This window comes from Pogona vitticeps, chromosome 1, assembly GCF_051106095.1.
Source record: "Pogona vitticeps strain Pit_001003342236 chromosome 1, PviZW2.1, whole genome shotgun sequence".
NCBI lineage: Eukaryota > Metazoa > Chordata > Lepidosauria > Squamata > Agamidae > Pogona > Pogona vitticeps.
Window position 1 is genome coordinate 225520000 of NC_135783.1, and position 24816 is coordinate 225544815.

Consider the following 24816-nt stretch of genomic DNA (forward strand, 5'->3'; position numbering starts at 1 on the left):
ACTGTCCATTCACACATCCGCCAGCGGCAGCCCCGCTCTTCCTTCCAATTGCTCTGGAGCGCCACTTGGCTAGCCACTTGACAGCCTTGCAGGGAGACTCGTCCTCCCTCCCTCTGCCATGAGTGGCTAGCCGACTGGGAAGAGAACAGCACTCGGGAGAGATTGGAAGGATGAGCGGGGCCGGCGGCACCGGTGGACCCTCATTAACTCCAGCTGTGCAGGGATATTCGTATTTATGTACCCGCATCTCTAATAATGGTACATCTTGCCTGGTTTTGTTACTACAGTATTCCTGTTTTTCAACATGGAAAAGCACTGCTCTTTTACAGAATTTCATGGATGTTATACGAGGATAGGATGTGCATCATTAAGATGATGAATCATCTAATAGTATGTCCAGTCTGCATTCACCAGCTGGGAGCATGGTAAAAAACTCCGCTTTCCTGCCCTCATTTCCAGTATGCCTGTTTATTTTCTCTTCCACACATAATAGCATTAGGCGATGGCTGCATAGTGAAAGCCATAACCAGTTTTCTCCCTGCTTGGCAGCCCTCATCCGAACTGGTTCTCCAGACCAGTTCAGTCCAGAAAAGTTCCAAGAATCCCACAGCTAACACTGTGGCCGAGGGATTTCTGTAAGCCTTAATGAAGAAAAGTAATGTTTCCAAGCTCTGGCTGTACTCTTTTTCCTCTTTGGATGAGACTCCAACCTATTTTCAAGCAAGCGGGAGGCAAGTGTCTTAAAATGGGGCAGAACGGCTGTTGCCATGTATCAGTGGAAACACCATTCTGCTTTCCTCTCGCAGGATGGCTGTGATGACATAACATCTCCTGCAAAGGGAATGAGATTGGATGATTTTTGTTCCAGTTTCAGGAACGGCCCTACTTGACAAGGTTCCCAAGAACTCCTCACTGAGGTCTCCACTAGAGCAGAGTTTGACAGGTCATTCCTCTGCCTGGAGAGGGGTGGGATTGTAAACTGTGTGAGGTCAGAGGGAATAATTCACAAATGCAATACTTTTGTTAGTCTTTACGGTGCCAAAGGACTCTTCTGTTGTGCTTGTTTCGCTGCATGGGGACTGATACTGCTACTCCTTTTGATTCCTGCACATGTTACTCAAGAGATATGATCCATTTAGTTCTATAGGAATTACTCCCAGTAAATAGAAATGTAAGCCTTCATTATGGAAAATTGTTAGTGCTAAAACAAAAGTAAAACTTTCTCCTGAGCATAATTAGTTAATCATTAATACAGACTTATATAGATTCTCTGTTGCAGCTTCTGTGATTCAGCAGCAAGGCTGAAGGTCACCTTCCCCTATTAATATTTAAAGAGTATGGAAAATCTTTGAATACACAACTCAAATGTACATTGATTCTCCCAGAGCAGGGAATGAAAGGCATAGACCTTTCATTTCAAAGATGCTTCTGGTTTCTTCTATACCATTAGCTTTTATTTCTTGGACTACTGAAAAAGTACACACACACATAGACACTAACATGGTGTTAAGTAACACATCAGTACAAATAACCTGGTACAAATTCTGCACTGTATATTCAATTGACACCAGTCTGTAACTTAGCTGTCCCCTAAGTGCACAGAACTAATAGCATCTCTGTAGTTTGATCTGTAGTAGTTTAAGATCAGGTTGTTATGATATAATAATCTAAAAACTGCAGAGCTGGAAGGAACCTTATAGATCATCGAGTCCAGCCCTTGTTAAGAAGGCACAGTGGAGAATAGAACTCCCAACCTCTGGCTCCACAGCCAGATGCATAAACCACTGAGCTGTCCAGCTATTTAAAAATACCTTTGCAAAATATCTGCACAATTATTACTTCATGTCCACATCTAACTTTGAAGTGAACTTCTGAGTTTTGCAGAAGAAAGTTGAATGAGAGTATAAAATCTAACACAGGGAAAAAGCAAAATAGTTCTAAGGATAATTGGCATTTGAGGTGGGGTGGGTGGGGGATTCAGCCCATTGTCTTCCATGTGCTTGTGATACAAAAGGTACAAACTCTCTCTCTTTTGGCCCCTTAGATGTTAGGGGGTGCTATACAAGAACATCCTAGACCCAAGGTCTTATACCTTGCCCAGAGTAAATGTTTATGGTGACATGAGAAACTAAATGGTAAGCATGGAATAGATGTTCTAGAGCAGTGGTTTCCAACCTTGGGCCTCCAGATGTTCTTGGACTTCAACTCCCAGAAGCCTTCACCACCACCTCTGCTGGTCAGGATTTCTGGGAGTTGAAGGCCAAGAACATCTGGAGGGCCACAGTTCGACACCACTGTTCTAGAGCTTGTCCTTATACTAGTCTGGAAGATGCCACCCATTATCACTGTTGAGGTAAGATTCAACTGCCATTCTAGTCAGCTTCTGCACAGAAGACGGAACTAGATGCCATTTTGTCCCATACTCTGGACCAGTCAGCTAACTCTGACTGGCTCTACCAATAAAATCTTACACACCCACTGTGGTAGTATTGAGGCTGGTGTGATGAAAGTTAAATAAGGTGTATTATTTGTAAATCATACAATATTAATGTGAGAACTGTTTTTGAGAAAAGAAAAACATGTCTGCTTTTCTTTATGATGATGGTTCTTTGTCCAAGTAATCCAATTCCTTCATATTCAGTAACAGACTGCTCTTGATTGCCCTTTTTATTTATTTATTTATTTTTATTTATTTAACTTATATGCCGCCCACACTACCCAAAGGTCTCTGGGCAGCTTACAACAATTTTTTTGTAAGCTACTTTTTGCCACCTTTCACCTTCCCTTGTAATCTACAAAGTTTGCCTGTAACAATTGTTAATGTTTTTCAATGTCTATTAATTGTTCAACATTAATATACCATATATCTGTATCTTATTTCAATAAACAAACTTGATAAATGCATTTTCTACTGCCAGTGCCTTCAGCGTTGAGGGGACAGGAGAGAGGGCCTTCTCTATGACTGCTCCCAGGTGAAGGAATACTCTCCCTCTGGAGGTCAGGTTGGCTCCTCCCCCTTTTATCCATCTGCCAACCCACCTTTTCAGGCAGAATTCTAACAATCATGGCTGAGTCCTTGAATGCCATTTTTTTTGTTAAGGTAGTTTTCAATAAATTGCCTGCTTTTAATTAATCAATTGTATTTTAATCTGTCTTACAGTTTATTTGTTTTTAATGCATATCTTACTATGTTTTTAAATTATATTCTTTAATTCTATTCTTTTTAATACTGTGAGCTGTCTTGAATGCCCTATTGAGAGAAAGACAGCCTAGAAATAAATAAACAAATATATATGTAATACTGCTATATATATATATACAGTACTGTATAACTGTTTTTGTGTCCTTGGGTGGCTAGAGCTGATCTCTCAATAATAAGTGCTATGCAGTATAGATGTGAAGCTGAAACAGAATTCCCCTTTGTGCTCAACAAATGGACACTATTTTATTTAATACAAGTTTTATTTTTTAAATTAGTGCATAATATCTGAAGAAGCAATTAGATCCACTTTGAAAAAGAAACAAAGGAAGACTAACTTTAAAAAATACACTTTCATTATGATGGATATGCATTTATAAATAATTAGTGCAGTATTATTAGTTTGCTGGCAGAACAAATCAACATTCTACAAGGCAATTCTAAAAATGAGGGCAGCCAAAGCAAAAAAAATCAAAACAAAAACTGTAACTTTGAAACTGCATTTTGGAACAGCACCCAATTTGGCACAGATGTGGCAGATGTAGCAGACAGTCTGTTCTTGCTCTGTGCCATACCAATGGCAGCAGACAAGATGGTCTACAGGATACTCTCTTGTGCTCAATACCATTCACACTTGTGAAAAAACAGTCTTGACAATTTTATTTTGGTGAGAAGTGGTTAACTGATGAGAAAATAAGTCAGCTTTTGGGATTTTCCCTTGCCTGGGGTCACTTTGTGAATGATAGTGAGCACACAAGGGTCTTTTGTAGATCATCTTGACTGCTGCCCTTGGTCTTGTCAACATTCAGACTGCCCTTTGCATTGTAAAGCCTGGCCTCCTTTTTCCTACTGGCCATGTGGGCACAAGATTGGGCACCAATATCGAACTATTTCCTGGCATTTTGAATTGTGTATACGGAAGCACAATACCCCACATTCATATACTGAAGTTTTTTTGTTTTCGTTTTTGAAGAATTAAATAGTTATAAATATATTTTTTTAATTGGATTTGGAACTACAACTGTAAATAATTACCCAAGCAAATTTCTGTGTTCTGCAGATAGGAAATATGTCTCCTGAGGTCTAATTGTATCTAACAAGCATCTGGGATAATAAATAAAGTGGAGGCTGTCCTGTTTTGACACAGCAGTCTACAATATTGGCCTTCCCTATTTGTTTTGGACTTTTGGTGTATTCATTCCCAAACCAGGGCCTATAAATTTGCCCACAGCTTTGCCTCTTGTATCTGTTCTCCTTATTCATGTTTTCTTGCTATGGCCCTTTAACTTTGCTCCACTTCCTCTCTCTGGGTGCCTCAATTATATTTTTAGTGGTAAGCTGCTAAAGTGCAGGACATTTGAGAACTGAAAGAAAAATTCTTATGGGGAGGCAGACCTATCATTCAGAGAGTCATGGACCCCATTTGCCTCTTTGTCACTACCCTTGTCTCCCTAGCAACTGATATTTAGAGTAAAAGATCCAGTCCAGCAACATCTTACAGTGTGGACCCTTCTTGATCAGAGTTCTGGACACCTTGTTTTCCTCTGCAGTGGTTAGTCACTATTCCATGACCACTTGAAATGCTCAGTCCCCATTGGGTGGTTTAGATTCCCACTTTCAATTTCCCCCCGCTTTAAGGGTATCTATGTGCACACACTAGCACCCAATCCCTATTACATTTAATCCTTGTTTTTCCACTATTACATTTTATGGCAACCTCCCTTTCGCACATGTGCAAGCTTCTGGTTGAACACGTGTTTGCTGATATTTCGTACGTCTGCACAGATGCTGCGGTTTTGACTATATAAACACAAGCACTTGGGGGACTGAATCAGAAAGAGAGGGAGTGAGCATGGAGATGCCATTTAGTTCAAACCCAGAGATAGATCTGTATTCCACATGAATGTGTCCAATGTAGAGATGGGGGTATTCGTATTTGTATACGAATATCCCCGCACAGGTGGCGTTAATGATGGACGAGCCCCATGGGGCCGGATGGTCCACTGACCGATCCACCGCAGACATGGATGGCGTGATTCTACCAATGGCTCTGCAACGCGCGATCCACTCGCCACTCTTGTCCTCCCGCCTCCTGCCAGGAGTGATGAGCGGATCACACACTGCGGAGCCTTTGGTAGAATTGCACCGTCTGTGTCCTTGGCAGATTGGTTAGTGGACTGTCCAGCCATGGGGCAGGACCATTGTTAACACCACGTGTGCGGGGCTATACGAATACGAATACCCCCCATCTCCAATGTCTTTGTAAAGATGCATACATCAATGGACATTACTATATTTTTTCAGTCACTGGAATATGATTCACTCATTCACATAACTCCCTCTTTCTCCAGTCTGGGGGTTAGCAATATAAAAATAATCTAAGAAATGTTGCTGACACAACTGCTGGCATATAGGAAGGGAAATGAGGAGGAAGGCACTTTGATGTACTGCCTCCTCAAGGTCTGTTTGTATGAGCTGGCAGTGGGAAAGTCAATGCTCCCCTACATCATTTACTATCCTGATCAAATCTGTTAAGGTTCATTATTATTATTATTCAGAAATAACAGGCACAGACAATCAAAATGGGTGTGAATGTATGCTTCTGAAAGAAGGAGCCCAGGACAAAATAGGAATTTTCCTGGTTGACCACCTACCCCATGCCATAACAACCGCTCTTCCACAGCTAACTGAGCTGGTATCAGGGGTTGTGTTGGGGGGCTTTAACATCCATGCTGATACAGGGGTTTCTCAAGACTTCATTACCTTCATGATGACCATGGATCTGTCCCAAATGGTATCTGCCCCCACCCATGCTGTGGCCCACCCTTTAGGTCTGGTCATCTTTACCAGTGAAGATGTCGGTGACCTGGGTGTAGAAGAACTTCCTGTAATTTCATTGTTTTGGGCACACCATTGTCTAGTGTAATTTGGACTCACTGGAACTCAGAGCCTTTGCAGGGGTGGGGGTCAGACTAAGAAAATCCGTCCCAGAAGGTTGATGGATCCAGATGGTTTTGTGGGTGCCATTGGGGAGTTTCCTGTCTACTTGACAGGTGACTCTATTGAATCCCTGGTTGATCTCTGAAATGAGGAAATGGCAAAAGCCATCAGCATGATTGCTCCTAAATATCTCCTCCCTCAAAGCAGAGCCAAATTGGCCCCTTTGTTCACCAGGGAGCTAATGGAGATGAAACGTGTGGGTCATAGATTTGAACAATTATGGCAGAAAACTCAGTGAATATGATCAGAAAAGAGTTAGGGCCCATTGGAATGCCTATTCCAAGGCCGTGGTAGCAGCAAAGAATTCATTCTTCTCTGCTCCTATTGCATCTGCACTGAATTGCCTAGAGGAGCTTTTGTTGAATGGTTAGGAGTCTGCTACATGCAGGTAGGTAATGCAGACCACACTGTAGCTCATTATGAAAATTTGCACAATACTTTGCAGGCAAAATTGCTCAGATCTGCTCTGACTTGGATGCTGTAGCTGTTTCAGGCCCTGTGAGTGAAATTGCACCCTATGCTTCCCCTGTGTTAATGGATGTGTTTCAGTTGCTGTAGCCCCATGATGTGATTAGGATCCTTGGGGAGGTGAGGGCTACCATGTGCCTGTTGGATTTTTGTCCTTCATGGCCTGTAAAAGCCACCAGGAAGGGACTGGTTGATTGGGTAGGAGGAGTGGTGAATGCTTCCTTGCAACAGAGTAGGATCTCCACATGCTAAATGGAGGCAATAGCAAGACCATTGTTAAAAAAGGCCTCTTTGGACACCATAATATTGAATAATTACCAACCAGTATATAATATCCTATTGTTGGGGAAGGTACTAGAGTGCGTTGTGACCTCTCAGCTCCAGAGGTTTCTGGACGAGACAGAGTATCTAGATCCATTTCAATCTGGATTCAGGCCTGGTTATGGGAGAGAGATAGCTTCGGTCGCCTTGGTAGATGACCTACGCTGGGAACCAGATAGGGGATCTGTGTCCCTGTTGGTTTTGCTGTATCTTTTGATACTATTGACCACAGTATCCTCCCAACTTCTCTCTCTGGAATGGCACTTGGGGGCACTGTTTTATGGTGGCTCCAGCCCTTCCCGGAGGAGAGAGCTGAGAAGGTGGTGCTGGGGGATTCCTGTTCGACACCCTGGCCGCTGGCCTGTGGAATCCCACAGCATTCTGTTTTGTCTCCTATGATGTTTAACATCTACATGAAACCTCTGGAAGAGAGTATCCGGAGTTTTGGGGTTTGGTGTCACCAGTATGCGGATGACAACCAACTCTACCTCGCCTTGCCATCTAAATCCAAGGAAGCTACTTCAGCTCTAGATCCATGTTTGGTATCAGTAATGGATTGTATGAGGGTGAATAAATTGAAACTTAACTCAGACAAGACAGAGGTGCTCCTGGTCAGTCAAAAGGCAGATCAAGGAATAGGGATGTAGCTGGTAATGGATGGGATTACACTCTCATTGAAAAAGGAGGTGTACAGCTTGAAGTTGTTCCTAGATTCATCTCTGAACCTGGATGCCCAGGTCTTGGCGGTGGCCAGGAGTGCATTTGCACAATTAAAACTAGTGCATCAGCTACATCTGTTCCTCAAGAGATCTGATCTGCCCACTGTGATACATGCCCTAATTACTTCCCAGCTGGATTACTGTAATGTGCTCTATGTGGGGCTGCTGATAGGAAGTGTCAGCAAACTTCAACGGGTCCAAAATGCAGCAGCCAGAATGCTAACTGGGGCTGGTTACAGGGATCACATAACCCCCTTGTAACAGCAGCTCCACTGGCTGCTGATCAGTTACCGGGCAGAATTTAAAGTGCTGTTTTTAACCTATAAAGCCCTAAATGGCCTGAGTCTAAGCTATTTCAGAGACCATATCTCCCATTATGAGCTGGCTTGGATGTTAAGGACATCAGGATAGGCCTTTCTCTTGGTCCCACCACCTTCCCAGATGCATCTGTCTGTTGGGGACACAGGAGAGAGCCTTCTCTGTTGCTGCACCCAGACTTTGGAACTCCCTCCCACAGGAGGCTGGAGTGGTCCCATCTTTCCTGTCCTTCTGCAAGCACGCAAGAAGAACGTTTCTCTTCAGCCAAGCCTTCCCTCAGTAACCAGCAACCTGTGTGTGATTTTTAGATGGATTGTTTTGCATTACTGCTCTGACTGGATTTTTAGTATTACTTTTTTCCCCATTTTTGTGTTCTCCATTTCTCAGAATGATTTTGTTTACATTTTTTTATACTTATTGATCTTTGCCTTAATATTGTCTGTTAATGATGTAAGATGCCTCCTTATTCATTGTTCATTATTTTAATATTGTCTTTTAATGATGTTAACCACCGTTGTATATTTTAAATATTGTATTTCATTGTTGTAAGCCACCTTGGGTCCTTTTCAAGGAGAAAGGTGGGATAAAAATATTTTAAATAAATAAAATTATAAAAACATTGACTGATATTATATAACAGATAAGAGTTTTAACCGAAAACCTAAGTATCTGTTAAAGATCGGCATAATATGTTTGCTGTTCCTAATACTGCCATTTTTTTTAATTCTGGTGATGTTATTTCTGAGCTCTGCAACTGCTTATAATACTATGTGAAATGTCTTGTTACTGTTCCCAAAGCCCCAATAACTACGGGGACCACTGAAGTACATTTCATCCGCAAGCGAGATGTTTCAATTGTCAGGTCTCTGTACTTTGTTAGTTTTTCCAATTCTTTATTTTCACTTCTGGCATCACTTGGAAGTGCAATGTCAGTGATCGAGACATTTCTTTGTTCTATTAATATAATGTCTGTATGTTATGTTCAAGATGTCTATCAATTATTATTATTCAAAAACTCCAGGTGCAATCAAAATTATAAAAACATTTACTGGCATCATCATCATCATCATCATCATCATCATCATCATCATCATCATCATCATCATCATCATCATCATCATCATTATTATTATTATTATTATTATTATTATTATTATTATTATTATTATTATTATTATTATTATTATTATTATTATTATTATTATTATTATTATTATTATTATTCCTAGAATCCCTTAGCATAAGAGAATTTGTAATAGAAGAAGGCAATCTTTCTAAAATTGGATTCTGATGTTTTCCACAGTCAGGGCTCAGCTTGGCATGGCCACTGGTTCTCTTGTAGTTCCAAAAGGGGGGGGAAAAAAAAGACGCTGCCCTATTGGTTAATCTTGGGTTGTGTGAGGTTGGCATATGAGAGGAGGGGAGGGAGGAATGGGGAGGAATGCCTGATTCTTTGCATGCAATGGTGTTTCTGGTTCTGCATTGGACCTACCTGTTCTGTTTTCCTTCTGCCTGGAGAGGAATAGCTCCAGAGTTGGTATACATGGTCCAACTAGACAGACTCACATCTTTCCACCAACAAGGCTAATTGAGCAAATTTTTGTACCCTTTAGATACTGATGCCCTGGGATAGACCACTGTACTTACGGGTTCTGCCTGCCAGAGTGGTGGTGTGTGATTGTCTAGAACCATGCCATGGGACATGGGTTTGAACTCTTATCCCATGGCCTGTTTTGCTATGGAAGATTGCGTGACTTCGAAATCCTGCGGTGTCAAACAACCTTTCTGTTTATCTTGTATATATCTGAACATGGCCAAGAACTGTAACAGTTTGCCACATAGATACCATGTGACCTAAGCAACTCCCTAAATTTGGGGGAGAGGCACGATGCTTTAAGATATCACGATTTTATTGCAAGAAACAATACATTGATTTCCAATGAGAACTATATCTGATGCAATGTAATTAACTTCCTATCACAATAGTTACCTCCATAGTTATGTGATTGTGATGCTTGCAAAAAAACAAACAAAACAAAACAAAACCCTGACAAAAATTAATATTTATTTCAAACTGTAGTGCTAATTCTGCTAATGTAACATTGCTGCTACTGCTGTTCGCAAGCACATCACTTCACATCATCAATTATTTCAAAGTGAAAACAAATCTTCTTCTAATAAAATTACCATCTTACCCTTCAAATCTACCAGATGGCAAGCTTTTACACTGAGAAATAAGGAATATAGTGGATTTCCACACACCCCAACTCCTCAGCTAAGTGAAATGTCATTTCCTGCCATTTCCTGTGTGCTACTAGGCATGCTACGAATATGCCTACTGTAATTTATCCAAGTATTATTTATGTTTCTGCATCATTTTTTGGACAAATTAACTAGTAGCAGATATTCAAGTAAGCTGGCTGCCCTGACAAACACATTTGCAAGGGAGCAAGCTACTGTGAAAGTAGCACTCCTCAGTAAAACATGTTTAAAATGTGCTTTTAGCTTAATGAGCTCATTTTTTCCAAGTTAGTATAAAAGGCAGCTACACCTAAACTTCGGGCTTTACTAAGCAGCTATTGGAATAACTTTGTTTCATATAATTGTATCAAAACCGTTCAAAATGCCCTCTGGCACACATAGCATTAAGCTCTCTCTCTCTCTCTCTCTGCTCTTTTTCTGTGAGTTCTCTGATCTAAAAAAACAAAAATGCACCCAATCCAGAAGGGAATTCTCCAAGCCCATATATATCAGAGACAACGCTCAGCTGAAAACATCATCAGAAATCAGAAACGTTATGGCTTTTTATTGCGTTTTAAATCAAATAACCAATGTTGTGGTTACCTGTTTTAGATCAGGCCACATCTTGGGCAGAATGTGAGTATGAATGTCGATTTTCATCTCTGCAGATTCACCTGAAGATTAGTTTCAATAAAGATTTCCCCTCCCTCTTAAACTTTAATTGTGCCTGTGTATTGCCTGGCCTCCTCCTGAGCGGTAGTTTTTCATTAACTTAAATTGCTGTTCAGGTCCTCCCACTGTCCTGTCTCAGATGTCTGCTTACCAATCAGGCAGCCAGTATTTTGTATCGGCTCCACTATGTAAAATGAAGAGATGTACAGCACATATCCTTTATAAACCTGGTGGCCTTTATACTGAGCTGTACGACAATGGAAATATACCTTCTATCTGTGGAATTTCATTGAAGGACATAATTTGATAATTTGTTAGCAGTTTCTTCCTATAATGATGTAAACAGGTGGTGCAGAATGCGGCGGCCAGACTACTCAGTGGGCTGAGAAGATACCAACATATCTCCCCCACTCTGGCCGCATTGCATTGGCTGCCCATCCGATTCCGCATTGATTTCAAAGTGTTAACGCTTACTTACAAAGCCCTAAACGGTTTAGGACCTCGATACTTGGCGGAACGCCTTCTCCCACCTAGATCTACCCGTGTCACTCGCGCGAGCCAGGAGATAAGGCTGAGGAGCCTAACGCCGAGAGAGGCACGAAAGGAAAAGAACAAAAACCGGGCCTTCTCGGCGGTGGCTCCTCGCCTTTGGAACAACTTGCCCCCTGAGATTCGCGCGGCTCCCTCGCTGGGCATTTTTAAGAAACAACTAAAAACATTGATGATCTTTTTTCTTATTCTGTTCTTTATTCTTTTTTATTATTTACGTTTCTGCTGTAAAGTCTTAAAATTACATTGTTGTTTTTACTGTAAGCCGCCTAGAGTGGTCTAATATGATCAGATAGGCGGGATAGAAATAAAATAAATAAATAAATAAATAAATAAATAAATAAATAAATAAATAAATAAATAAATCCATTGTCTGTGCTTAGATTAAAAAACTTAATTCTCCCAAAGCAAAATTTTAATTTTGGAAAATGTCTTCTATACACATTCTCCTTAATCTCAGTCCCCTCAATCATGGTGTCAGAGGCAATATTGGTTTTCAAATTAAGGTTTTTAATTTAATGAGAACGAAACTGGAATAAGTTTCGGATAAGTGCTCTGGGAGTAGACTTCAATTATCAACATTCTCAACTCCCCTTTTGGAGGGGCTAACATAACAAAGAAAAGGCAACAAAGTGCCAGGCTCAGGAAATGGGTATCTTTGCTCAAAGCCTACATTTGCTGATGGAACACCCAGTCCATAGCAGGTTCCCAAACTCTTTTGCCCAGGTCCTTGCAAGGTCTGGTAGGGAGTCATCTCATCCCAGGACTGGCCCCACGGTAAGATGGGCACTTTTGAGCCTCTCTTTTGTGGGCTTCCCTCTCAAAGTACTGTATTCCCTTTGTCTCCTCTTTTCCCTCTCTTCAGTTTCGCCTCAAAAGGGTGGTTTCCATTCCTTTCTCTCTTTCCACTCAGCCTTAGCCACTTCTCAGGGGATCCTTAGGGTCACCCACTCCCTTGTGCATGGGTCCTCCTTCACCATTTCCTCCCAGCCTTCTTCATCCACTCTCCCCCCCCCCCAGTAGCTCCTCCTCCAGCTTTCCTTTTCCTCTACATTCAAACCAGATATTCTTGCCCTCAGGTCTATCAAGTCCAGGGGCTCTTCCAGATTTCCTCCATGCTTTTGGATGGGAGAGGACAGTTCACCATCTCTTGTCTTCTTTTCCTCACACCATCCTATTCCCAACACAAAAAGAATTAGCTGTGAGATTTTCAGTGAAAGCCTAACTGGGTTAGTTATACCAGTGTTCATAAACCCACTCAGGTAGTGTACATTGATACGAGTTAGTCTTCAGATCAGTAATCTTTGCTTGAAGAGACTGAGAAACAGAGGGAAAAATCAGGCTTTCCTCAGTGCCTGGGAACTGCTGGCTGAGAGAAAGGAGCTTTTGCCCACAAAGGAATGGAAGCTCTGCCTATGATTTATCTGTTGGGCTAAGACTTCAATGCTGCACGATTTGTTCCCCAGTACTGTGCTGGTTGGGGAATGACTTCAGGTGTGGTGAAGAGAGGGGGAAAGAAACTGTTCTTGGCTTCATTAACATTTGAGTAAATTTGAAGCCTCTTTGGTGGACCATCTCAAAAGTTCTGGAAGGTGATGAATAAGGAATAAAAACAAGTTCAGAAGTTACTTCAGTTTTCTTAGTTGTCTCTTAGGAGAAACTATGCTTAGTTGCTGTCTGCTATGCTGTGCAGGGTGCACTCTGTCCATATTCTAAGACTATGTGTGATGATGCTATATGTACCTAAGCCAACTCTGGTTCCTTTGCAAGAAAGCCTTCATTCGAGGGTTGCTCTTTCAACAATGGAACATTTATTGTGTCTTGAACAAATAAACTAGTGCCCTTAAACATTTCTGTGTCTCCTTCTGTCAATGGGACAGTCAGGGGTTTCCAATCTTCAACAAGAAAGGGGTTGCCATAGCTAGAGTTCCATGGACCCGGTGGATCTGAGGTTGTCCAGTCTCTTAACATGGTAGTCGGTGGGCCAGGCAACAGGGGCACAGCCTCATCTCTGAGAAGGTCATCCCAGAGGGTATTCCCCAGCCGATCCAATGTCTCCCAGACTTTTTCAACTGCTCCATCTTCATTGCCAGAACTCCCTATTCGCTTCTCTTATGCCTTTCCTCCACTACTCTTTCCCTTTCCTCCCTAATCTTCCTTCTCAACTCTCTTGCCTCAGTTTCTCCCCAATAAGAGGGACATGCGGGAATAGCGGACCTCCTCCAACAGTCAGCCTCTTCTCTCAGTACTTCAATCCTTTCCCATCTATCAGTCCATATTCACTCCCAGCCCAGAGGCAAGGGCTCCTCTCTCCTTATAACTTCCCTTTACCCCACCTCTCTCTCTCTCTGCAATCCCCCTTCTTGTTTCCCACCTTTTCTTTTCCTCTCTCATTAATTCCCACCCCTTCATACACTGGATCAATGTTTCCTGTTCCTTCCCCTCAGGGTGTTTATTCTGTGCTCCCAGTTTGCCCTTCTCCTCAGGCCTATTCTCAGTGTCGAGGATGGATGGCACTTCAGCCAGCGATGCCTCCAACTCGCATCCCATCTCACACTGTGCTTATACTAGTGTGTAAGTACTACATAGCCTAGCTAGCTAATGGCTAGCCACACTGGGAGGTGCCAAAGGAAAATACTTAATTCTTTGGTTTCTGCCAAAGTCATGGTCCTAGACAAGATCATCCTCCATGACAGCTAAATGAATGAATGAATGAATGAATGAATGAATGAATGAATCAATCAATCAATCAATCAATCAATCAATCAATCAATCAATCAATCAATCAATCAATCAATCAATCAATCAAAGGTTACTTACATGCCTAATGTCTTAACCATTTTGATCCTTTCATTTAGCTTTAACAGTGACAAATCTGAAAAAAAGGAAAAGATCCTAAAGAAATAAAGAAATGACTGCAAATTTCAATACTTGTACCTCTATTTTATTCCTAAGGAAGATAAGTTATTAAGAAAGGCACAATGTAATTTCTTGCTGAAGACACATCTATGCAAATCATTTTGCTATGTAGAAAAAAAAATCAAGAGATTTTTTACACTGTCAAGGCAGCTTGATTTTATGCAATAAAGGGAGATATTTTCTGCACCACCAGAGGCCAGTTTAGATTTGAGCCAAGAATAATCCAGTCTGGATTGGCATGCTTGGGGGGTGGGGACCCTGTGGCATTGACCAATAGTTACCCAGCCTGAGTGTTATTGATTTGTTTACTCAGCTGGCTTTTTAAACAAATGACACACATTGCTTGTAATGCAACACTGGCCTTAATGAAACAACCATGGATTCCACTGCAGCAAGAGTTTGCCAGGTTGGTCCTAGTGGTTCTTTTGTAAGTTAAAAAGAAGTGTTGAGCATCTGCCAAAACTATGTAATAGTCTTGTGAGTGCTTCACTGTCCTCAAGCAAGCAAGCAAGCAAGCAAGCAAGCAAGCAAGCAAGCAAGCAAGCAAGCAAGCAAGCAAGCAAGCAAGCAAGCAAGCAAGCAAGCAAGCAAGCAAGCAAGCAAGCAAGCAAGCAAGCAAGCAAGCAAGCAAGCAAGCAAGCAAGCAAGCAAGCAAGCAAGCAAGCAAGTATAACATAGTTCCATGGGGCTATTGATGAAACTTAAAAATACAAGTTCACAAAATTAGTCTCTTATTTACAGTTATATAACAGATATGAACAATGATAACAATAACAAAAATGCTACAGTTTGCACAAACGCTCAGCAACAGCACGTGTTGCTTGTAGAGTGTCCTTTTGAATTCAAAGTTAAACAAATATCCACGATAGCTTCCTCAACCAGTTGGGGTATCCATGAAACAGAAGAATCAACTCCACATGCAGAATCTTCAAAACCCTAGACCAAGCTTTCAAGGGCCTTTGCAGTCTAAATGGCAACAGCAGCTCCAGTCTCTTCAGCATTCCTGCTCTTTCTGATTCAAATCTTTTATTCACAGACTCGCTGTTTCTTAGTCTCACCACTTTGGGCAGAACCAATATTTCACAGGGGTTACATTAGCACTAGGATACATGCAGAGCTCAGACAAGTTACTTTTTGGGGACTACAGTCCCCTGAATTCCTCTTTGATTGGGGGATTTGGGGAGTTCTAGTCCAGAAGGCAACTTATTTAAACTCTTTGTTCTTTTTACACTAAAAGATATTGAATTTTACTCTAAAATTGCTTTGCTGACAATTTTTTGATGATAGAACTTGATTATTGCTCAAATGAATTGATTTCTAATTTTATGACAAGTGCTAGAATATGAATAGCTAGACCCTGGAAAGACGAACATGATATTAAATTAGAAGACTGGTATAACGAATTATGGAACATTGCGTTAAATGACAAATTGACTACTGAACGTAAGATTAAAAGAGGGGAAATAAGTTTAAATATTTTAATGGTATTTGGGGTAGATTTATTGAATTTGTATTAGTGAATGGAAGGGGAACGCCTCTAACCAACAGTCAATACAATTTTGGAAAGGAGGTTCATAATAAAAGAATTGGGTATGGGGGTGCACTGTGTTTTAGATTGTTAGTAAGTATTTTGTATTGTTGTATTTGTTTTGGAAAAATAAAATATATTAAAAACAAACAAACAATTTTCACTTTTTCTGCTATCTATATCCTTACCCGATCTTGACTCCCACCTCATATATCATGAGGATATATCTACCTGTCACATATATACATAGTAATTGGGAATACCATAATGTAGGATGATCTTCAACTTGACACATTCTTACATCAGAGGATCTCTTCTACTTCCTTCACAGGTGCTCTTCCCAATCTTAGTTTTCTTCAAATTTTTTGGCTGTAGTTTCCATTTGGATTGATGATTGAACCAAGATATAGAATATCTTAAAACAGTTTCCATTTCTTTACTGTTGGTATTGATGTTATGCTTCTATAGATATGGTTTTTCTCTTCTTAACATTCAACTGTAGTCATCCTCTTGCACATTCTTCTTCTACCTTCATTAGAAGTCATTTGAAGTCATTCTGCTTTTGGCATTAATATGATCTCATCAGTGTATTTTAGATTATCAACATTTCTTTGACCAATCTTTACTCCTCATCTATCTGAATCCAATACAGCTTTCCATATGATGTATTTTGCATATAAATTGAATAGACAAAGAGATAAAATATAACCTTGCCTGATACTTTTGCTTAAGAAACCATTTTTCTTTCTTCACATTTCATTCTAGCAGTAGCTTCTTGCCCAAAGTGTAGGCTAGGCATCAGGACAATCAAATGTTGAGGCATATTCATTTCTTTAAGAACAATGCAGAGCCGCTACTATAATCAATAAAGCATGGAGTGATTTTCTTCTGAAATTCTTTGACATGCTCCAGTAGAGAATGTTTATTTCCCATACAATCTCTAGTGCTTCTTTGTCTTCTGAATCCAGCTTGTACATTTGGCATTTCTAACTCCATATGTAGTAAAAGTCTTGGTTGCAAAACCTTGAGTACCACTTTGCTTATATGGGAGATTAATATATACTTGTAGAATATATTGAGGACATTCATTTGCACTTGTGTCTGAAGAAGTACATTTTCATCCATGAAAGTTCATACTGAAATAACTGTCACTCTTTAAAGTGCCACAATACTGTAGTTTGCATTTTTCTGGCTTCCACCCTTTTTCCTCCTTTAATTTTGCCAACATCAGCTATTGTTGCTCTTGAGATGGTGGAGAGGATTTGTTGCACACAAGGAGTCACAGTAGCTCAATACCTGCTAAATACCAGCAGACAGAAAATATGTAGTCTAACAAAAAGACCAATTTCAATTTACAGTTCAGCTACAAACTTTGAAGCCAGAGTTTTCAGATCTCTAGGCAGCTAAAAGCCCTCCATGTTGGTTGAAGAACAGGGGAGTGTTGTGCTTATGAGCGTTCCTTTACTGATTCATCATGTAGGTAATTCCGCATCTATTGGTTAACTGAACCAGCATGCTTCTGTCCCTAGGGCCAGGCTGCTAGGCTGCTGAAGGCAATTCAGAGTGGGGAGTCCGTCTGTGTCTTGGAAGGGAACGTTCAACTACCATTTTCCCTGAAGACCAACAACTCCCAACATATGATTCAAGAAACCTTCAGCATGACAGCTCTTATGTGGCATTTGGTTTAGGGAACTCCAGGACATCTTCTGACAAAATATCTATCTGCAGGGACATGAAAAGGCCACCCATTGACTACCATTGGATGTGCTCAAGCTACAACCATTTTACTGTTGACAGAAAATGGGTACAATTTGTGGGCCTAGTATGGTGCTGAAGGTTAAACTGCAAACTGCTTCCGGGCTGCAAGGTTGAAAGGTCAGCAGTTTGAATCCACACAACAGAGTGAGCTCTCATCGCTTGTCCCATCTCCTGCCAACATAGCAGTTCGAAAGCATGTAAAAATGTGAGTAGATAAATAGGTACCATCTCGGTGAGAAGGTAAAACAGCATTCCCTAGTCATGCTGGCCATGTGACAATGGAAATTGTCTTTGGACAAGCACTGACTCTACAGCTTGAAAACGGGGTGAGCACCGCCACCTAGAGTCGGATACAACTGGACTAAAAAAATGTCAAGGGGAACCTTTATCTTTTACCACTATGGTGGGAAGGTAACGCCATTCCATGTCTAGTTGCATTGGCCACGTGACCATGGAAACTGTCTACGGACAAACGCTGGCTCTACGGCTTGGAAATGGGGATGAGCACTGCCCCCTAGAGTCAGACACGACTGGACAAATTTTCAAGGGGAACCTTTTATCCTCTTATATGTGGATTATACCTGCCAAATTTCAGAAAAAATACATGTGGTATCTGTGTGTGTATGTGCTTTTATATTTTTTCATTTTTTAAAAACAAAGGAACTGGTAATAATCTTTTTCTAAAGAGAAAGCTGGGTAAAATTTACAGGGATGATTGCCACTTCTTAGAAATCCCTGCCGGAGACCTTTAGTGGACTTCCCTGAACTTCACAATTACGTATAGCATAGAATTCTGGCACCAAATTAAACTACAAATATTGCAACTCTACAAGATAAAGGTATGGCACTTAAAGAGTTATCAAATGTATGTTGTGTTAAATTTGTGTTGTGTGGATACAGTTGAAGCCTCTGTCTTTCAGCATCCAAATAGCTAATGAATCTTCAAGAATGTTTAGATTTGGATTAAAATGATTAGAGAAATCACACTTTGATCTGCAGTATCCCAGATCTTTCTAAATCAATCCAGTTAAGGTTAGGATTCATGATCTACCTGCATCATAATGCACTAGTTATCAACAATATCATATCTGAAGTGCTACTCTGTGGATGTTGCCAAGGAAACCATGAATAGATGTATCTGACTTTCATGAAAGAAGAGCAGTGTGTAAGTATAATGCAGTATAAATAAGAAAAATGAGAATCCTTGATTGAATTAGGAAGAAGGGGTGGAATTCTGTAATTTGCAATACTGTTCCAAATTAGATAATATATAGCAATGGGAACCTGTTAAAATCAGAGTACATGGACAGAATTGTTTAATTGCCCACGCTACAAAAACACTTTACTGATAGGTTAAAATGGGTAGTTCAGATGCATTATAAATTTGGAAAAAGAATGTAACATTTTATGAGGAATTCTATGGTAGAATTTCACAGTTTTTGGCAGAGACAGAGCTAGTTCTTAAGTATGATTGTTCAATTACCGCAATCTTATTTTTTCATTTGAAAACCTTGAATCATGATATCAAACAACTCTGCTTGATATTGTGTTTCCCTTCATTCAAACTTGAGGCCCACTACAGTTAATGGATATTGCCATCTAGTGGCAAGGCCTCTTAGCAAAAAGAAGGGACTACCTTTGATGTTTAAAATGTGCTAGATAACCTCCAAGTAAACTTCCCTCTGTTATCCCTTGTTTTAGTATGTCTGATCTACAAGGCACTGTGTCTGTCCTGTTATTATTCTGTTCTTCTCTAAAATACATTTCAGTCATCCATACAGCAGCCCTGTGGTGGGCCTTCCCTGTTGGGAGGGGCAAAACCACATGTCTAGGTGAAGCATCCAGAAGAAGACGTGCGTAGTGGCAGGCGCAGCCAACACCCCACCCCGCCTCACCCCACCCAAGGTTCAGGCCAGGGCAAGGAAAGGCAGTGATCATCCCTTTGCTGCTTTTTCATACCTAGAATGTGTTAAGTTACATGATTGGCTATGTACAGGTCAAGTTAACAGAACAAATAGCAAAGATTAAATTTCCTCTGGCTTAGGCTGTTGAACTAATACAGAGCCAGTAGCAGCCAAACTTCTTTGTGGGGTTGGTGTTGGCCCTGGCACGTTTACACAAATATAGCACCCACTGGTTTAGTGTGGGTTAGCTTTGTCTCTTGGTCCCAGGGCAGGGCATAAGAGAAGCTTACTGTTGTTCGATAATATTCATATTTATATACAGATGTGCAGGCTGAGTTTTGGTGGAGACACAGTTTACAGATACAGCCCAACAACCATTGCTTCAACTCCAACATTGTGCATCTAGGGAGACATGAGCTCCCTAAAATGCTTACTGCATCCAAACTCAGCTATCTGTGCACATTTTTGGCTTATAGCAGTTTCTTCACCTACGGCAGTCCTAATTCAGAAGTACGCTGGTTGTATGAGGCTAGGATTAGGCACAAGTCCCACAAGTAAATAATTTTTTTTCCTTTCAGATCTGTGGCAGAACTGCTTTGCTAAAGTCTGCCAGAACAAGAGCAAAAAAAATATGGGTGGAATAAAGAAAGATCCAAGTTAAATCAGATCCAAACCTTCTCCAACCCAGGGCTAGAGCCCCAATGTTTACACAAAGTTAGGTCAGAGTGATGGTAGTCCTAAATAATTTCGGAAATCCCAAACTTAGAGGGTTTGGTCTTCAGCCCCAATTCAGCTCACCTGACATCAACTCAGCTGGCTCCTGGCTATTCTGGATAACTGCACTCATCCTGCCCTTCCTTGGACATGAGGGTTAGATAAGGATGAGTCATCATATTTGCTTATCACCTAGATTTCTTGGGTAATCTTGGCTCCCATTGATCAACACACAACACTGGAATGTTGCAGGCTATTAACACTCTTCTGTCACTTCTGTATTGCCTCCAAGCAATTTATGCTGAGACTGTTGTTCACAGAAATTCAGCAGAAAACCCCTAACACTTATACTGATTGAGAATTCATTATATTTAGGGGGGGAAAAGAGTTGCTCTCTACTTACACATCTCCCTCTCACCCACTTTCACCCATCACAACCACAACAAGCATATCAAGTTGAAAGTAAGATTGTGGTCAACACATACTCATTTTTGCTAAAGCAGAAATACCGTTAAATGGAATTTGCTCAATACAACATAGCTATTGTTTCCAAGTAATTATTACTCAGAAGTATAATTTGATTCTCTTTCTGTCTAGGACTCTAGGTTAGTTTAAGCACAATAAGTTGGGGACAGGTAACTGAGTTACCCAACGTTACAGAATGTGGGGTGAATCAGTTTTACATTTAGTCACTGCAGATGCAGCAGTACAGAAATGGAAAGAGGATCAACACTGAGGTGCAGTCCAGCATACAAAAAATGTAATGCAATGATGGATAAAAAGAAGAAATAAATAGTAACCAATCACATCACTTTGCTGTGTATACAGGAATAACCATTTTATTTAAGTTCAGTCAGTCTACCAAGGACATTACCACGTACCAGCTTGTTTAGCTTTCTAAAAAAAGCTTGTTAATTAAAAAAAACTAATGATAGGTACATATCACAGGACTTTTGGCATTAAATTATATGAAAATTAAGTGTAAGCTAATCTGTTGCAAATGAAGCTTTGCGGTGGAGTGTTGACTGCACAAGTCACACACTTAGTGTTTATGGCACTTCTGCTGTTATTCTTCTCAGATTTTAACAAGTGTGATGCCAAGAGGAAGAGAGGAAAGAACAAGCAGCTTGACAAAACAAGGAATACAGAATCTGGAGAGCTAAGAGGAATGGATAGGAAGACACATATTTAAGGACAGATGATGCACATGGAAGAAACCCTGCTTCTGTTTACAAAGGCCATGTTGTTAGATCAAGAAGGTCACCACGTGGCATTAAAACTTGCATGGAGGAAAACACCAGGGGTCAGAAAGTATCAGTGTTGAGACAAAAGTATTGCATTGTATCTGATCAACATTTTTCTTTGATCCAGAGAAGATTTCTAGGACAGAAATGAATTCTTGCTTTCCAACCACCAGTCCCCCTAAACCAATTCATGCAGTGTTCCGAAAGGCCTGCAGTCTTTCTGGGCAGATGGAGCCTAGACCTCATGAGGACTAGCTGAAAATCACTCCTTCCCCTTTCTGCTGGTGAAGACCTCAGATGAATCAAAGAGCTTTCTTTCAGTGGATACCTACTAATTGGATGTAGGTCTTTGCTAAATAACAACTTGACTTCAGTACCTGAATTGCTTGCTGTGCATTAGATAGCACCCCTGCTGAAAATGAAAATTGTCTTATACCAAGATAAACATTATTGGTATACTGTACTTAGTCCAGTAGTTACCGGTATCTATATGGACTACATTGACTCCTTCACAGATTGCTGCCTTGTCGTGACGAAGGGGCTTGAGTAACTCAGAGAAGCTATGGGTAAGCCGTGCAGGGACACCCAAGACGGACAGGTCATAGTGGAGAGTTCCGACTAAACGCAATCCACCTGGAGTAGGAAATGGCAATGCCACTCCAGTATCTTTGCTAAGAATGCCCCATGATCAGAAACAAAAGGCTAAAAGTTATGACGCTGGAAGATGGGCCCCTCAGGTTGAAAGGCATCCAACATGCTACAGAGGAAGAGCGGAGGACAAGTACAAGTAGCTCCAGAGCTAATGAAGTGGTTGGGCCAAAGCCGAAAGGATGCTCAGCTGTGGACATACCTGGAAGTGAAAGGAAAGTCCGGTGCTGCAAAGAAAAATACTGCATAGGAACCTGGAATGTAAGATCTATGAACCTTGGTAATCTGGATGCAGTCAAACAGGAGATGGCAAGAATAAACATTGACATCCTGGGCGTCAGTGAACTAAAATGGATGGGAATGGGCGAATTCAATTCAGATTATTATCATATCTACTATTATGGGCAAGAATCCCGTAGAAGGAATGGAGTAGCCCTCATAGTCAACAAAAGAGTGGGAAAAGCTGTAATGGGATATAATCTCAAAAATGATAGAATGATATCAATATGAATCCAAGGCAGACCTTTCAACATCACAGTAATCCAAGTTTATGCACCAACCACTAATACTGAGGAGACTGAAATTGAACAATTTTATGAAGATTTACAACACCTTCTAGAACTGACACCAAAGAAAGATGTTATTCTCATTCTAGGGGACTGGAATGCTAAAGTAGGGAGCCAAGAAATAAAAGGAACGACAGGGAAGTTTGGCCTTGGAGTTCAAAATGAAGCATGGTAAAGACTAATAGAGTTTTGTCAAGAGAACAAGTTGGTCATCACAAACACTCTTTTCCAACAACACAAGAGGTGACTGTTGGAAATCACCAGATGGGCAATGCCGAAATCAGATTGATTATATTCTCTGCAGCCAAAGATGGAGATCAATATGGGAGGTAGCCAAAAATAAAAATAACATAAAATGCAATTAAAATAATAAATCATTGGTTGCAATCCTGTTGCTCAGTGTAGGAGATCACACTAGAGTAGGCCCACTGAATCATTGGGGACTAACACAGGAGTCAATTCTGTTACTTCTGAAATTAAGGTACAACTAAAATTGACACATTTTAATCAATTGGACTTACAGAGTAATGAACTCACCAAATCCCCAGTGATTCAGTGGACTTACTCTAGCATGACTTAGAATTACAGAATAATTGAGTTGGAAGGGTCCGGTAAGGCCATTGAGTCCAACCCCTTGCTCAATGTAGGAATCCAAACAAAAGCAGACCTGATGGTTGTCCTATTTTCTCCTGAAAGCCTTCAGCAACTACACTCCTTACTACACTGAAAAACAGGATTTTAGCAGAAATATTATGTATATTGATGGCTTCTTAGAAATATGATGGTACTTCATAGAAATGACTCATGAAGAGAGATAGACAGAGATAGTAGGCAGGAAGTATTGGTACATTACCAAGAGGAAACAGGATGGTTTTGTTGTTTGTTTGAAGAGTGACCTTTTAACAAATTGAGAGATTTAGAATAAAGTTCCACAATGATAGGGAAACCATAACTCCCTTAGTAACATGATTTTGCTCTGTAAAACCACGTCTTCTAAAAGACGTACAGTGACAAGTTTATGGATGAATTATATAATGATGATGGCCTGGTCAGAGAGGCCCACACTAACAACTCAGCCCAGACTTTTCTGGTATGGGTTAATTCCAGGACAGCCTCGGGAAAATCACCAATATTCCACAGAGTTACCAAAATTTCACACATTTAAGCAGGTTAGCTTGTATGCCAACACTGCCAGGTAGGAATGACAAAATACCCACAAAATGTAAGGTATCCAGCAGATGGATCAAGGCAAGGTCCTTCTTCAGTACCAACAACACTGTTTTCCTAAAATAACCAAACTTCTGTAAAATTTTATTATTTTATAAAAGATGTTGCTAAAATAAGTTCAGTTTCAAAAAAAAAAAAAAAGTTTCAGAAGTCCCCAGAGCAGTAAAAACATTGTGGAGCAAATAAGCATTCGAAAGATCTTGAGGCAAGAACAATTCCAGAACAATTACCACAAGAAAATAAGAAATCTAACTACTCTAAACTGATACTCATATTGAAGCAGAACTTCGGTATGGTTCCAGAGCATAAACAGAGTACATATCAGGCACCAAGACAGCCGGTGAACATGCTCCTTAGAAAGCCTAGGATAAACTATGCAAACTCTCTTTCCATTTTGATACCTGTCATTCCACTTTCTAGACCCATTGATGGAAGGCCCCAATCAGATGTCAAATCACCTTGAATTTGCTCAAATATGAGAGTAACTTCTTCAAAGTAAATTTGTTCCCTCTCCTTTACCATTCTCATCAGCTCAAACCAGTTTTGTTAATTAGCTGTTTTTCAGGAGTGACTTGTGCCCTTCGAAATTCCTTGTCATGAAGATAAGACATATTTATTTTATTTTATTTTATTTTATTTATATGCTGCCCACACTACCCAAAGGTCTCTGGGTGGCTTACAACATTTAAAATACAATAACATACATAAAGCATATGTTTCCTAGAGAATAAGCTCCATTGAACATAGCTGGATTTAGGTATAAGTAAACAAACATACAATTAACAATAACATGACTGTTCACAAAACTAAATAAATAGTTT

General features: G+C 40.5%; 1 protein-coding gene across 4 annotated transcripts in view; it reads right to left on the reverse strand.

Moving 5' to 3' along the window:
- The window catches only part of ACMSD (aminocarboxymuconate semialdehyde decarboxylase), a 76612-nt gene that overhangs the window by 34605 nt on the left and 17191 nt on the right, over window positions 1–24816 (reverse strand). Inside the window, exon 1 of one of the 4 annotated variants that reach the window (XM_020779622.3) lies at window positions 10870–11013. The exons of 2 other annotated variants lie outside the window; for them this stretch is intronic. In XM_020779622.3, the coding sequence (XP_020635281.3) occupies window positions 10870–10926 (57 nt within the window). In that variant the 5' untranslated portion in view covers window positions 10927–11013. Of the gene's footprint in view, window positions 1–10869; window positions 11014–24816 lie in introns of those variants that run through there. One more of the 4 variants, XM_020779624.3, reaches the window with a different exon arrangement.